The sequence below is a fragment of the Oncorhynchus mykiss genome, chromosome 19 (assembly GCF_013265735.2).
Source record: "Oncorhynchus mykiss isolate Arlee chromosome 19, USDA_OmykA_1.1, whole genome shotgun sequence".
NCBI classification, from domain to species: Eukaryota; Metazoa; Chordata; class Actinopteri; order Salmoniformes; family Salmonidae; genus Oncorhynchus; species Oncorhynchus mykiss.
The window spans coordinates 39,223,070-39,239,757 of NC_048583.1; the positions used below are offsets into that span (position 1 = coordinate 39,223,070).

At 41.3% G+C, this 16,688-nt stretch overlaps 1 protein-coding gene across 2 annotated transcripts; it reads right to left on the bottom strand.

The window, feature by feature from the left end:
• Nucleotides 1-1,620: 1,620 nt before the first annotated feature.
• enpp4 (ectonucleotide pyrophosphatase/phosphodiesterase 4) lies at nucleotides 1,621-8,023 on the bottom strand. Of its 2 annotated transcripts, none has more exons than XM_036954769.1 (8): nucleotides 7,907-8,023; nucleotides 6,188-6,446; nucleotides 5,726-6,010; nucleotides 5,341-5,460; nucleotides 5,052-5,250; nucleotides 4,781-4,951; nucleotides 4,428-4,697; nucleotides 1,621-4,124 (listed from the first exon to the last, which is right to left on the bottom strand). In XM_036954769.1, the coding sequence occupies exons 2-8, from the start codon at nucleotides 6,443-6,445 to the stop codon at nucleotides 4,021-4,023; spliced, it is 1,407 nt and encodes a 468-aa protein (XP_036810664.1). In that variant the 5' UTR covers nucleotide 6,446; nucleotides 7,907-8,023; the 3' UTR covers nucleotides 1,621-4,020. The 2 variants fall into 2 exon arrangements, with proteins under 2 accessions (XP_036810664.1, XP_021429846.2); XM_021574171.2 differs by lacking the exon at nucleotides 7,907-8,023 and adding an exon at nucleotides 7,472-7,633.
• Nucleotides 8,024-16,688: the final 8,665 nt, after the last annotated feature.

Sequence of the window (16,688 nt, forward strand, 5' to 3'; positions counted from 1 at the left end):
GCCTATGACAGTAACAGCAGATGGAAACCCATTTAACTTGTATTTTTTATTAGGTGCATGGGAACTATTTGTATGTGCTCTACTTCATCACGCACATCCTTTAATCAGCAATAAGTCCGTTTGATGAAAACACATCTCTGGTGGGAAAGTGTACATATTGTTTTATGCAGATTTTACAATATTTGCATGAAAATCTGCCACCTACCGGATGGAAACCTAGCTACACACACACACCTGTCAATTATATGAATCAATTGTAATGATTAAGCATACAGTTGAAGTCAGAAGTTTACAAACACCTTACCCAAATACATTTAAACTTTAAACATTTAATCGGAGTGAAAATTCCCTGTCTTAGGTCAGTTAGGATCACCACTTGATTTTAACAGATGTGAAATGCCAGAATAATAGTAGCGAGAATGATTTATTTCAGCTTTTATTTCTTTCATCACATTCCCAGTGGGTCAGAAGTTTACATACACTCAATTAGTATTTGGTAGCATTTGCCTTTAAATTGTTTATCTTCGTCATGATTTTCCTTCCTCGTGTTGCCATCTATTTTGTGAAGTGCACCAGTCCCTCCTGCAGCAAAGCACCCCCACAACATGATGCTGTCACACCCGTGCTTCACGGTTGGGATGGTTTTCTTTGGCTTGCAAGCACCCCCTTTTCCCTCCAAACATAACGATGGCCAAACAGTTCTATTTTTGTTTCATCAGACTAGAGGACATTTCTCCAAAAAGTATGATCTTTGTCCCCATGTGCAGTTGCAAACCATAGTCTGGCTTTTTTATGGTGGTTTTGGAGCAGTGGCTTCTTCCTTGCTGAGTGGCTTTTCAGGTTATGTTGATATAGGACTCGTTCTACTGTGGATATATACTTTTGTACCCATTTCCTCCAGCATCTTCACAAGGTCCTTCGCTGTTGCTCTGGGATTGATTTGCACTTTTCGCACCAAAGTATGTTCATCTCTAGGAGACAGAACGCGTCTCCTTCCTGAGCGGTATGGCGGCTGCATGGTCCCATGGTGTTTATGCTTGCGTACTATTGTTTGTACAGATGAACGTGGTACCTTCAAGCATTTGGAAATTGCTCCCAAGGATGAACCAGACATGTGGAGGTCTACAATTTTTTCTGAGGTTATGGCTTATTTCTTTTGATTTTCCCATGATGTCAAGCAAAGAGGCACTGAGTTTGAAGGTAGGCCTTGAAATACATTCACATGTACACCTCCAATTGACTCAAATGATGTCAATTAGCCTCTCAGAAGCTTCTAAAGCCATGACTTCATTTTCTGGAATTTTCCAAGCTGCACAGTCAACTTAGTGTATGTAAACTTCTGACCCACTGGAATTGTGATACAGTGAATTATAAGTTAAATAATCTGTCTGTTAACAATTGTTGGAAAAATTACTTGTCATGCACAAAGTAGATGGCAAGTCCTAACCGACTTGCCAAAACTATAGTTTGTTAACAAGAAATTTGTGGAGTGGTTGAAAAACGCGTTTTAATGACTCCAACCTATGTGTATGTAAACTTCTGACTTCAGCTGTAGGTAGGGGGAAGCGATAGTGGGTGGGGGTGGAGTCTAAGCATTTTGAAAAATAATGATACAATGTGTACACTTTATACTTTTATTTGTCCTTCAATGACAATATGAGCAGAAACACACAGAGGACCAATTCAGTAGCCACCTGGAGGTGGGACATCAACTGGTTCGCATAGTAATAACACAGTAACCATAGTAACAGCACAGTAATCATAGTACTGCAAACATAGTAACTATGGTATAGTACCCACAGTAACAGCAGATCTTCGACTTCTCTACACAACTACAATCATTTAGTAATGGAAGATCTGAGCTATCTGGAAACAAACCACACAAAATAAACATGTGCATAAAAAGATTTTAAAGAATAATAAAAAGACATTGGACACCCTTTCTCAGCCGACACACACACACACACACACACACACAGTAGCTTGAAGAGAATCAAACAAACACAAAACAGTAAAGTTCTTCTTCAATGACATATTTTTAGATAAAGGACCTGGGGCTTCATTTATAACCGCTGCGTAAATGTATAACAAAATATCTGCGTGCGCTATCTGAAAACGAGTCTAAAAATATTGAGATTTATAAACTTGGCGCACACCATACATACACATATGTCCAGTTATAAATCCAAACCATCCTAAAACTGTGCGTGTGTGAACAAGCATTATAACGGCACCAGTCACCATTTATGGTGACAATAACACCTTTTATTTGCTATATAATTTGGAACTATTGGAATTAGGCCACGACAGTTTCAAAAAAAAATAAAAAAATAAAAAGGGTAATGGCTAATTTGATCACATTTCTGTAGAGGTGTGGGCAGAACGTTTTGATATTTTGCAGTGACTTTCTAAATAAACATGCTTGCTGCCTAAAGGGAGAGCTATACACTGTGCGTTCTGCAAGATTGATTGTTTATTTGAAACAATTTAAAAGTAAATGCTACAGCAAAAACTAATTGTTCAATATTTTGTTTTTCAATAGACTGTATTTATCTCCTGCCTTGGTGGGTATAGGCTCTGAGATTAATTATGCTATGATGCTGCACTCCACGCTCCTATAGAATAGCAATACTGTAGCCTACTGTCAAAAATGTTACATAAGCTACCGGTCTATTTACAGTGTTGGCAGAATGTTTTAATAATTTGCAGTAACTTATGTTGAATTTGGCAAAGGACTGACAGTGTACGGAAAAAAGGCAAATTGTTGTGGACCTGTCAGCATAACGTTTGAATTCAACATGTTTTGCATCGACTTTTCCCTCAACCAAAATATGCTGGACTGCCCGCCAATTCTGAAACGTTGTCTAGGCTACAAAAAAATTATAATACTGTAATCTAGGCTACTGCAATCATTAATAAAATAATAAGGAAATAGATTCCTAGGTCTAATTACTTTACATTCCAAAAATAAAACATAGATTTAGGCTTTTCTCACTGACAGCAAATGGCTCCTGGCAGCCTACTTTCAGTACATGCCTGCTTGCAATAGAAAACTTTAACCACTAGATATTGAGCATATGCATGGTCTAAAGTTTGTGGGGAGTTAAGCACATTCTCAAGTCAAGTTCAGTTTATATAAATGCCAACTTTTTCATGAAAACTGGAGCATGCATGTTTTGGGGTATTCTTTGTACTTACGCAACGTTTATAAATGTGGCCCCTGAACATGAATCTAACAGCATAACAGGTCTCCTTAACACTACAGGAGACCATATAGTGCCAGTGCTATAGCTTAGCACAGCAAACACACATTACTAAATAAAATCAAATTAAGTGACTAACAGAAACATAGCTTCAATCCGGTTTTTGACTCCACTCCCTGGCTCAGTAGTATACAGAATATCTAATAAAACCCTTAATAAAACCTATATAACAACTTTACAGCATGACTGCTGTTCAATATACTACTGCAATATAGCGGTACTCTTAGGATCTATACTCTTCAATATTCAGATTTACCTCCCTTTACTAGAATCTCTCTTAAACATAATGATGAATACTTCTTTATGATTGTCTGCAAATCTTTCCAAATGAACTGAGATTTTTTTTTATACACATAACATGTTATCATTATAGGTGGCTTCTTTGTATATAGACATATTCAAGTAACCCCAGTTTGTTTCTATCAACTGACTGTTCTCTTTGGTGTCTTATTTCTTTTTAACTATTTGTGGTTTAATTTGTTTATTTATAGTTCATGCATTTATTTGAAAATGGCATGAATATGATACCACAGAGAAAGAGGAGTGTGTGAATCTGAAATCTAACAACTGCTCTGTTTAGTCTCATAACAGAGTATGGCTGTGTCTGAAATTAGACACTCTTCCCTATTTAGTGCAAAACGTTTGACCAGAGTACCGATTGGTTGTTGGGAGCGTGGTGGTGATGACCTCTGTTTGGATGTGATATGACGTTCTGATCTGTGATTGGTCAGTCTAGTCGAGCTGGGAGTTGATTACTCTAGTCCAGCAAAGGGTCATCATCATCATCATCGTCCTGTATAGAGAGGCGTTGGAAGGGACGAGAGGATGACTGACGCCGTGGCCTCCACAACTTGAACAGTCCTGACAGAGAGAGAGAGATCAACTCAGTTTATTCGTCACATGTAAGAGGTTACAGAGGTGTAAACGGTATAGTGAAATGCTTACTTGCAAGCTCTCCTCAACAGTGCAGTACAAATATCAATAATAAAAAGTCAAATATTAAAGTCCATGACAAAATATAAAAGTAGTATATAGAAAAAGAGAGCGAGAAAGGAAATTTAAAGGAGCACCCTTCTCTCTCTTGACTATTACAAAAACGACATAGTTCACTTAAAACATGATGATATTGCAACGTATATATTACAAGCAATACCGCAGACTAACCAGTGAGTGTGGTGAGAACCAGCAGTACCCCCACCACCAGTCCCACCACCAGGGGGATGTCGACACAGTCCTCCCCAGCCAGGAAGCAGCGTGCCTGGGACAGAGATCCGTTGTTTGGTGCTGGTGGAACCCCAAGCAGCTGACACATTATTGGGTAGACATCAACACTCTGTAACAGCGGGAGACGGTAACCAGGAAGGAAGCCTGGGCCCACTGCCACCAGGAAGGGGTGCATACTGGGTAGAGTGTTGTCATAGCCGTGGTCTCCCACTAGAGTGTACACACAGAGACAGACGGTTAGTTATATATATATATATATGTGTGTGTGTTTGGGTCATGTGTGAAAGCCTTACGACGTGGTAGCCCTCCCCTCTGTACGATAGTCCATCCCTCGTCAGCGACTAATATGATTGGTTGAATCCTGTCATTGTTCCTGTAGTGCAGCCTATCAGGAATGTCCTTCTTCAGGTACGCAGTCATGTGGGTATGGCAACCACTCAGTAGGGAAAACACAGCCTTGGGGTCTGACACACACACACACACACACATACACATTAACCAACCTCTCCTTTAACCAGTCAAACTTTTCACTCATAACAAATGTGTGTGTTTGTGTGTATACACCTCTGTTGGGCATGATAGCAGCGATAGGGGTTAGGTCTACTACTGAGTAGTTGTCAGGGTGCAGACAGTCATCCAGCCTGATGATGCGATCAGTGGAACACTGGGCCATTCCATGGTCACTGGTGATGATGACATTGACATGCCCCCACAACCCTGTACGCATCAGCTCCGACATCAGCAGACCCACATTGTCATCTACCTGTTAACACACGTCACACAGTTCAAAATCAGTAGAACTGAGCACAATATAATGCAATGTAATATTGTGTGACACACACACGTCCAGTACCTCTTTAAGAGCCTGTCCTATGTGGGTGGTGTTGTCTGGTCCATACATGTGACCTGTCCTGTCTGGCTCCTCCCAATACAGGGCTGCAAACGATACTGGCCCCTCCCCTTTACCCTGGCCCTGGAGAGAGGAATGGAGGGAGGACAAATGAAGATGTCTTACTCAGGCCGTTTACCATTGGAGAAAAAAAATGGTCACACTTCCCGTCTGCTTAAGGGGTTGCTCTCCCATAGACACCAATGCAATAGCAGTTGGGACTGGTCTGCTTAGTTCATTGACTGTATATGAACCATAAAAGATTAGGGAGTGGGATGTCTCACTTCCATCTCTGAAAGCACTACTCAGTGAAAACAATAACTGGGATTATGGGTCAGAAGTTACATACCCCAGTCAGCCAGTCAGTGACATTGGCCAGGCGTTGACTAAAGGTCACGGAGGAGTTGTAGGGCATGAAGTGAGTCGCTGTTCTGTTCCTGATCGGCAAGTCTGACCCCGGCCACATGGCCACACCCGTCTTGTACCCACAATCCAGTGCAGTGACCCAGAGGGGTTCAGCTTCATTCCACCAGAAAGGGTCGGTGTCGTTGAAGATAGTGAAGTGCTTATGAGTCACGTGGTCATACATATTGCTAGCTATGACGCCATGAGACTCTGCATACAGACCTGTCACCTGGAGGGCATAGAGGTAAGAGGTTAGCATTTAGGGGTCATACAAACTGCTATCGAATTCCCATACTACTTATTTAGTAGGCTTTTTGGGTATTCAACTTCTAAAATGTTTGTAGTACACCATCCCCTCGATAACTCACAAGGGGTTATAGGTCAGGGGTGAAAGGTTATATATTACCAGGCTGTAGTGGTTAGGGAAGGTCTTGGTGATGAAGACATTAGTAAGTTGTTCCACCAGGACTCCCTGCGAATACAGCAGCTTTAGGTTGGGTAGAGTGAACCGTTGAAGGTAGTCAGCTCTGAAACCATCAAACGACACGAGCAGCACCGGAATGGGGGCCGCAACACCCGCGTCACATCTTTTTCCACTTCTTGTCTGCCCCACTGAAGCAGCCAATGAAGCGAACATAAAGAGGAAGTACAGCAGGACTAACATCCTGAGAGAGAAATAGACCAAATTAGTGTTGTGGTGTAGACACTTTAAAGCATAGGAGGTTGGTGGCACCTTAATTGGGGAGAACAGGCTTGTGTTAATGACTGGAGCGGATTATGTGGAATGGTATCAAACACATGGTTTCCAGGTGTTTGATGCCAGTCCATTTGTGCCGTTCTGCACCATTATTATGACCCTCCTGTGCTTTAGAGTCAATAAAGTCTTTATATGTCAGTGTTCAAGGTGATGTACGAAAGAAGACTAAAGCAGACTGAGGCCGATGATTGCAAAGTCTATGCAAACTTACCGAAAGACCAAATTAGGTTTGTGGCGTAGACACCAATAAAACCTTGTTATACATGTATTCCAAGCTTAAACTTTCTGTAAAAAGCTCCCTCTCTCCCTGAGGGAGACGCTTCCCATTCCAAATGTAATTTTCTAGTTTGTGTTTCCATTAGATGAAGTTAACCATCTTTCTGAGGAGAACAGAGAGGGCTCTGATCTTTTACACTTCTGTGAAATTTGACTAATATACTGAATTAACGCTGATGTGATCTGGCACAGGCTCACCCGACACACACAGGGCTCACAAGACACACACCTGTGTTGATTGTCAAACAAGTCCCAGTGAACCTCACCACCTATATGCAAAGTGTGCAGACTATTGTTTAACATGGACATCATATGACAACCTTGGGACCAAGATAATGGACCTAGCTAGCTAGATAATCAGGAAGTCCTGTGCTGTCCGGGTATGACATGACACTATAGTTTGCAAGCTAACTAGGTATTTTGACACCACCCCGTCCACATCACATATCCCTGACAAGACAGTTGATTAGCTCTCTAGCTGTGTAACGTTAGTTATCTAAGAGTTGACGACTTGTACTCCAAGCTAAAAGTAAGCTAGCTAACTAGCTACCTCTGCCAGGTAGCCGACATTGAATATTTACTAACGCCGTTATCCAGCCGGCTCAACGATTGTGCAAGATCGTCATACGAACCTTGTTTGTCAACAATTCTACGTACCTGACAGCTTTCTCATTAGATTGTCGTTCTATGGAGGTGCTCAGTCTATGTTCCTCCAAAAGCAAAGTTTTGGTTTTATATATACCCGCTTTCACTTCCTTAGCTAGCTGTTGTCATTTCAATTTCACAATGGGCGCATTCGATTATGCTGAGCCGCGGGGCAACGGAAATATGCCCGCCATGTCATTGGGTGAAAGCGGGGAGGGGGGCACGCCCCTCTCAAAATCGAACAGTGATCTGCGCGGCTCCGTCATTTTGTCAACAAGGTAACATGGTGCATCGTGCAGAAACATACATCTCTTTTCCATAAAATAAATGTTTGACATTTCTAACTACCTTTCATTGCGAAGGCAGATAAATCGTTTTTATTAAAAGCAATCCCTTTTGCATGGGAAAACACAGAAGCCTACTAATTACTACTACGTGCCTAATTACCTCACTTCCGTTTTGAGTCGACTTGTCCATGGGCTTTGAACCGGGACCTTCCCGGGATGCAGCCCAGTTCCAAATCGAATGCATCAACTTTCAGCCGATGCAAAACACGCCTACACGGGCGATTAATCATACCCCACAATGACAATAATCGTAAAATGTACTCAAAATAGAGGCGTTCCGTTGACAAGCACCTCAGTCAACCAATCGTCATTTAGAAAACGTTGACAGCAGTTTCACACCCACAACAGATGCTTCCTGATTGGTCCAGTGGACAGAGGGCTGATCAACAAGTCTCTTCTCCTCTCTTCCTCTCCCCCGGAGAATGTCATTTGCATAATCCTAGAATTCTCTCTCCTCGCCTCCTTCTTTTGAGATGGAGGCAAAGAAAGAGGGCGCAAGGAGAATTACAATTGAGGTTTCCCCACTGTCTCTCCTCTCACGTCTTCTCTCTTCCTCTCCTCTCTTCCCTTCCTCCCCTTACAAAAATGTACCATGGTGATACTATGGTACTTTCATTCATACCATGCTGCTACTATGGTACTTTCACTTATACCATGGTATAGAGCTGAATCATGGAAATGTACCATGGTCTTAGCTTTGATGTATGAAGTATGATAAATGGTACCAGAAATTATAATCTTTATTAATTGCGCGTTACCATAGTATAATGGCAGTATAATACAATAAATAAATAACCCACCCCCAAGGTCAAAAGAGGTAGGTTGGTATAATATTGATTAATTTATATACCAGTATGGGCAAGTTTAGGATAAAGTCAGAGGCAGGCTACTATTGTTGGACCTAGTTTGTTTGTAACATCACAGAAAAAGGGAAAAAGTTGCTGTGAAAAAGGGATAATACCTTCTGTATGAATAGTACCGTTTTTCGCTCATGTTTGGGTTCCCTGTGTTGCCAACCTGCAATGTGGGAGAATGTGAGATATATGCAGTGGTGATTTTAGCATGTAAATCTTGGTGGGGCAGACTTAACAACAACAAAAATTATGCATGTCAGCAAAGCCTCTACACAACACAACACTGAACGTCACTTTTGTTTTAAGCCGACTTCGCCATGGGCTTTGAACAGGGCACCTGGCGCATGACTGCGAGGCAGCCCAGTTCCAAATCGAATGCATCAACTTCCAGCCATGCAAAACACGCCTACACCGGCGCCCGGGTGGGACGAATCATACCCCCACAATGGCAGAGTCGTAAAATGTACTTAATGCACTATAACAGTGACTAACAGTGGCCACAAACTGTTAGGGCCTACATAAAGCTGTCCCAACAGCAGATCTTTCTTTTCAGCACCATGGAGTGAATCCTTACCACTGCTACAAGCGGAGCCTTGTCTGTCAGCCTCATTTACTGCCTTTTTTAAAAACATGGCTGACTTGCTTAAACAAATGTGCTTTCTACTGACAATTGAGATCTACAAACTATGGCATAAGGGAACGATGAGCGGATAAGAGGCCATCCGTAATTTAGATTAAGACATTAATGAGCGAGCTAAAACAGACCAAGTCAATATAACTATTTGTTCAGCACCTTTGAAATGTACAGAATTCAGAACATGGGCCGTTCTTATAGATTTCTCTCTGTACACAAAGTCAGAACCGTAGTATAAACAAAGGGGCATATAAGCAGACAACGAAAGCTCTTACAATATTCGATGATGACATTTCTCTGAAACATGCTATAGTCTATATGTGCATCACCAAGTCAGAACAGTAGGCTAAATTATGAAGGGGAAAGGGACCAATTTATTATGGTGAGCCACATGGGCTACTAACAGCTTACTCCACAACATACAGGTAGTATTACTTTCTTAAGTACAGTATACATATCTCCCTGGCATATTACATCATGCAACAGCATACAATAGATTTTTGGACCGTTGTGCTGTGCTCACTTGAACAGGAAGGTGGCGCGGCAGTCCTTCTTGAGGGCAAATTTTGTCATCAAAATCTGGCATTCTCTAGATTTATGGTGCTTTCAAGACAACTGTGAACTATGAAAAAAACTAGGTTGAATCATGACATCGGTGATCTTCAGGTTGAAGCTCTAGGAAGAGGCCCAAGTTCCCGACTTGGAATTCCGAGTTGGATGACCGTTCAAAACGTATTTTCCCAGTCGGAGCTCTTTTTTTGTTGTTGTTCCCAGTTGTCTTGAACTCACTGAAGTCCGAGATTTCCCGGTTCTGAGTTTCCAGTTGTTTTGAAGGCGACAAATGTCATGCTGGATTGACTGAGTATTGAACCTTTTCTGGCCTTTAATTTAAAAAAAATCTTAACAGGTGGGGCTCTGCCCTGAATGATTGGTCGCCACTGGAGATATGGTAGCCTAATCTTTTGCATTTTGTAATAATGTACAGTATTTATAGTCAAGTGGGTGTTGTGCTTGTTTCGGCCCACAGAGGAAGCCGCTCGCTCTAGTGGTTGCTTCACGCTCTATCTATTCAATTCCATTCAAAGGGTGTTATTGGCACAGGAAACATATGTTTACAATGCCAAAGCAAGTAAAATAGATCATAAACAAAGGTTAAATAAACAATAAAAAACAAGCAGTATGGTATTATGGGGTAACTAGTCCCCCCTTGTTTAATTGATGACACAAAAAAGCAACATTTGGAAGAAAAAAAAAATTGTTCACAAAAATCACATTTTATAAACAAAAAAAACAAAAAGTGCTTTTATTGATAAATATTATCTAGCAGAGGTAAATAGCAAATATTAAACATGTAGGCTGTCTATATTGCTTGTAATTGATATAAGTCAACATCTAAGTATTAAGTATTTTTACATAAATTGTTATGGCTGTATTTTTTTTTTAAACCCAATAATGTTGTGGTTCCATCAGTCCCGCAAACATTGGGTAAATAACAAAACACCACACAAGGGTTAAACATGACACAAAGTTCCAAAGGAATAGATACATTTCAAATGTCATATTGTGGCTATATAAAGGCTTGGAACGATGTGCAAATAGTTAAACTACAAAAGGGAAAATAAATCAACATAAATATGGGTTGATTTACAAGGCTCTCGTGTTAGCCTGCCTAGTCAGTGAGTCAGTTGAATGAGAGAGCCAAGCCAACTGAAAGCTAAAGCACCAGATAAACAAAATAATTTAAACGTTATCATCACGCTGAGCGAGTTATGAAGCACAGGCTATAAAACACCAAGTTAAGCAGAGTATAATTAAATAATTGTTGTTATTTTTTGATGATGTTTTGATAGTTTGATTATTTTATAAAAGTCAGTTAGCATAGAAGCTAACATTGGCTAAAGTTAGCTCCAGTCAACCTAGGCTGTCATCATGTCTATAGTACCAACAGAGTGTAAACAAAGGGAAACAATGTAACTTGCTGTTTTTAGGGATATGTTGAGAATGACATGATGAAAATGTATCTGTGAAAAAAGATGATAATTAATACCTTTATACAAATGATTTAATATGTTGGCTTTTGTATAAGAGTAGCCAAGTCAGTTGAGTGAGAGCCAACTAAAAACTGTATTGAAGAGAGAAGCACCAGATAAACTAACTATTTTAAATCTTCAAGGTTTCAGATTTCCTTCATTCTTCTCACCATACCCTATCCAGGTCCCAAGGTTCAAAACGTTTTTGGGATCGGTATCGTAGGCTAATGCGATTAGCACGAGGTTGTAAGTAACAAGAACATTTCCCAGGACATAGACATATCTGATATTGTCAGAAAGCTTAACTTCTTGTTAATCTAACTGCACTGTCCAATTTACAGTAGCTATTACAGTGAAATAATACCATGCTATTGTTTGAGGAGAGTGCACAATTCTGAACATGAAAAGTGATTAATAAACAAATTAGGCACATTTGGGCAGTCTTGATACAACATTTTGAACATAAATACAATGGTTCATTGGATCAGTCTAAAATTTAGCACATACACTGCTGCCATCTAGTGGCCAAAATCTAAAATGCAACTGGCCTGGAATAATACAATATGGCCTTTCTCTTGCATTTCGAAGATGATGGTACAAAAAAATACAAAATAATGTTTTTTTATTTTTATATTATCTTTTACCAGATCTATTGTTATATTCTCCTAAATTCCTTTCACATTTCCACAAACTTTAAAGTATTTCCTTTAAAATGATACCAATAGTATGCATATCCTTGATTCAGGGCCTGAGCTACAGGCAGTTAGATTTGGATATGTTATTATAGGGGAAAAGGGGCCGGATCCATTAAGAGTATACAGTCGTGGCCAAAAGTTTTGAGACACAAATATTAATTTCCACAAAGTTTGCTGCTTCAGTGTCTTTAGATATTTTTGTCAGATGTTACTATGGAATACTGAAGTATAATTACAAGCATTTCATAAGTGTCAAAGGCTTTTATTGACAATTACATGAAGTTGATGCAAATATTTGCAGTGTTGACTCTTCTTTTTCAAGACCTCTGCAATCCGCCCTGGCATGCTGTCAATTAACTTCTGGGCCACATCCTGACTGATGGCAGCCCATTCTTGCATAATCAATGCTTGGAGTTTGTCAGAATTTGTGGGTTTTTGTTTGTCCACCTGCCTCTTGAGGATTGACCACAAGTTCTCTATGGGATTAAGGTCTGGGGAGTTTCAAAATATCAATGTTTTATTTCACGAGCCATTTAGTTATTAACACTTTTGCCTTTTGGCAAGGTGCTCCATCATGCTGGAAAAGGCATTGTTCGTCACCAAACTGTTCCTGGATGGTTGGGAGAAGTTGCTCTCGGAGGATGTGTTGGTACCATTCTTTATTCATGGTTGTGTTCTTAGGCCAAATTGTGAGTGAGCCCACTCCCTTGGCTGAGAAGCAACCCCACACATGAATGGTCTCAGGATGCTTTACTGTTGGCATGACACTGGACTGATGGTAGTGCTCACCTTGTCTTCTCAGGACAAGCTTTTTTCCGGATGCCCCAAACAATCGGAAGGGGATTCATCCGAGAAAATGACTTTACCCCAGTCCTCAGCAGTCCAATCCCTGTACCTTTTGCAGAATATCAGTCTGTCCCTGATGTTTTTCCTGGAGAGAAGTGGCTTCTTTGCTGCCCTTCTTGACACCAGGCCATCCTCCAAAAGTCTTCGCCTCACTGTGCGTGCAGATGCACTCACACCTGCCTTCTGCCATTCCTGAGCAAGCTCTGGTGCCCTGATCCTGCAGCTGAAGCAACTTTAGGAGATGGTCCTGACGCTTGCTGGACTTTCTTGGGCACCCTGAAGCCTTCTTCACAACAATTGAACCGTTCTCCTTGAAGTTCTTGATGATCCAATATATGTTTGATTTAGGTGCAATATAACTGGCAGCAATATCATTGCCTGTGAAGCCCTTCTTGTGCAAAGCAATTGCCTGTGTTTCCTTGCAGGTAACCATGGTTGACAGAGGAAGAACAATGATTCCAAGCATCACACTCATTTTGAAGCTTCCAGTCTGTTATTTGAACTCAATCAGCATGACAGAGTGATCTCCAGCTTTGACCTCGTCAACACTCACACCAGTGTTAACGAGAGAATCACTGACATGTCAACTGGTCCTTTTGTGGCAGGGCTGAAATGCAGTGGAAATGTTTTTGGGGGATTCAGTTCATTTGCATGGCAAAGAGGGACTTTGCAATTAATTGCAATTCATCTGATCATCATCTGAACATTGTGGAGTATATGCAAATTGTCATCTTACAAACTGAGGCAGCAGACTTTGTGAAAATTGATATTTGTGTCGTTCTCAAAACTTTTGGCCACGACTGTACACTACACTACAATACTATGTGTGATGTGGTTTTTCACTATGAGCTAAAGGGGTTTAAGAGAGAACTAGGCCTAAGCTTATCCATTGAAGAGCAAGTAATCAATGTTGCATTATGTAAGTACCATGAATTACGTTTTTGGTCACTTTACCAAAAAAAACATTGGGACGCAGACCATCATAATACATTGTAAACAACTACCATGCTTTCATGTTCCACTACATGCTGCTAGTACAAAACCATGGTATTTTTTTCATTGTACTACCATGGTTAATTTTTGTAACATGTGAGCCAGTACAATGACAAAAATAAGTTTATACCATGGTATTTCCTGCCATGGTAGTGACCAAAAAAACATGATAGTACCATTGCATTTTTTTCATGGTACTACCATGGTAAAAAAAAATGTAAGGGTCCTCTCTCCCCTCGCCTTCACTCCTTAGGTGAACTCTTTCTCCTGGTTCAAAGTTCCCAAATAATCACAGCAATGACTGTTGTTGGGGACAGCTCTCATGTGCACACAGGGCCCCTAGGTCATTTACAATCTCATCAACCTTCCTCCCTCTTTTCCTCCCTCTCCCACTTTCTCCCTCCCTTCCTTCCTCTCCAACCTCCCGTCCCTCTCTCCACCTTGTCAGAAGCACCTGTTGCATCGTGGCGACAACATTAACATGGAGGAGCAGAGTAAGAACATTTATGAGATCCCCTGGACAGAGACTCAGATAGCCCAACGGAGGTTACCTACTAGAACCAGAACCAGTAGTATGAGATGCCTAGTGACATGGTGAATGATTCTGTTTCCTAAAACTTTACTCTATCCCCAGGCAACGGAACCGGTCTAACGGTGAAGTACGAGAACAGGAAGCCTGAGAAAGGCACCTATGGTTCCTCTGCCCAGACGGGAGAGCAAGAGCAGCTCCTCCAGCTCATCAGAAGATGAGGAGAACCCTTTGAATAAGCCTTTTTGGTTGCAAGTAGAACCCTTCTGGCTCCAGGTTGACACCTTTTGGGTTCCATGTAGAACTATTTCTATAGTGGGTTCTACATGGAACCCAAATGGTTCTTCCTGGAACCAAAGACTTCTACCTGAAACCAAACATGGTTCTCCTATGAGGACATCTGAAGAACCCTTGTGGAACCCTTTTTTCTAAGAGTGCAGTGACTCAACTGACGGTCATGGTAGCATGGTCGTGTTACTGCTGTGTGTCTATGGTATTTACTGTATGTGAGCATACTGTATGGGTGTGTGTGTATTTACTGTATGAGTGCTTGGGGGGGGGGGGAGGGGGTATGACAGGTATGGTCCTCCTGGTTTCTCTCAATGTTTCTTCCTTTCAGAAAGTTGTATTGTTTAATTGATTGGGAGTGAGTGTATAGTTGAGGACTTGACAAAGCGGAGTAGCAGGTTGTTTGATGTTTTATAATCCTCCTACGTTCTGATGGAGCTCTAACGTAAACTTCACACTTATCTAGAGTGGATTTAACACAACAACACATCTCATTAAATAAAAACACGGTCACAGGTATAACACACACATACACACCCACAAACACACACTGTTCCCGACTTATCAAGGTGCATTTGAGTTTAAGGATGAGTCCCAAATGACACCCTCTTCCCTTTGTAGGGCACCACTTTTGACCAGAGCCACATAGGGTTATACTCTGGGCAAAAGGCTCTGGCCAAAAGCAGTGCAATATAGGGATAGTGTCATTTCAGATCTAATTATGTTGAAAAGGGAACATGATCCATCCTGTCCTCATTTTCACTACACTACAATCCCAAAGCACCTCTCCTTTCCACCCTCTACCGCTTTCCTCCCTCTATCCCTCCTCTCCCCCCTTCTTCCTGACACCTCAACCCCCCCGTCCCTATGGCTATTTTTGACTGACACTCATTCTGACAGCAGAGCACACGCACACAAAGAGTCACAGTCAGGACAGAAGCTGACACACACACACGCAGCACAACCAGGAGTTGCTGGGTACAAGATATGTGACTGGGGACAGACCAAAGATTGAGAACACACACAAACTATTACACACATACACAGTTCTGTACAGGAGAACGTAACGTTATGACTATAACTACTGTTCCCTGAAGGAGGTAAATGAGGTACAACATACTATGGGGTGTCACACTCTCGCAATTTCGGTTAAATGATCTATAACCACGCATGACAAGGCCAATGAAATCCGCATCTCGCTGGAAGCCCCGCCTTTCACATGTGATAAGTGTGAGGCTCAGATTCATTCGTTCAATTTAATATCGCTCTTCACTGCCCAGGAACAGGCAGTGCGGGGCAAAACAGGTGTTTTCCCTTAATCAGTCAACTTCGGTACAACATACTATGAGGAATGTGGTAGTTAGCTGGTATATGAGGTCGTTCTATGGGATAGTTAGTTTAGTACAGAAGAGTAATATGTGGTAGTTAGCTGGTATTTGAGGTAGTTCTAGGGGTAGTTAGTTTAGTACAGTAGGGTAATTATTATATCATAGTAGTTATATGGCAGTGTGTCCAGTGAGGTGTGTAATTAAATTGTTCTTTAGTATTCAAGGTGTGTAATGAAAGTGTTCTATATTATTCAAGGTGTGTCTGGTGTCCCCTTACACGATCCTCTTTCAGCTCCACACAGATACACTAGCACACAGTCAAGAGTGGGAATAAGATTGTGTGTGTGTTGACGCTGGTGTTCCTCAGGTATCCTAAAATGGCAACTAAGAACAGGGAGACATCTTTGCCAAGTTCTCCGCTTACATCAAACACACCAGGGCAGAGAACAACGCAGGTACAGATACACACACCCTGCTGATCTAGGTGGGTTGCTTGGGTTTGTGTGTGTGTGTGTGTATTCACGGTGTGGCTCTCTAGGTCTGTCTACAGTAACTTTGATTGCTCTGTGGTACATGGCCACCTGGGGAGAACTGTTGAACATGGTTATGGTCAGAGTAAAGTGTTTACCTACAGAGAAAAATATGTTAAGACACACAAACTAACCCTATATACACAGAGTGAGAG

Coding starts and splice junctions, on each gene's coding strand:
- enpp4 (XM_036954769.1), bottom strand. CDS start 6,445: ATGTTAGTCCTGCTGTACTTCCTCTTTATGTTCGCTTCATTGGCTGCT. Junction 6,011..6,187: donor TCCCTAACCACTACAGCCTG/GTAATATATAAC, acceptor TATGCCCTCCAG/GTGACAGGTCTGTATGCAGA. Junction 5,461..5,725: donor TCACTGACTGGCTGACTGGG/GTATGTAACTTC, acceptor TCCTCTCTCCAG/GGCCAGGGTAAAGGGGAGGG.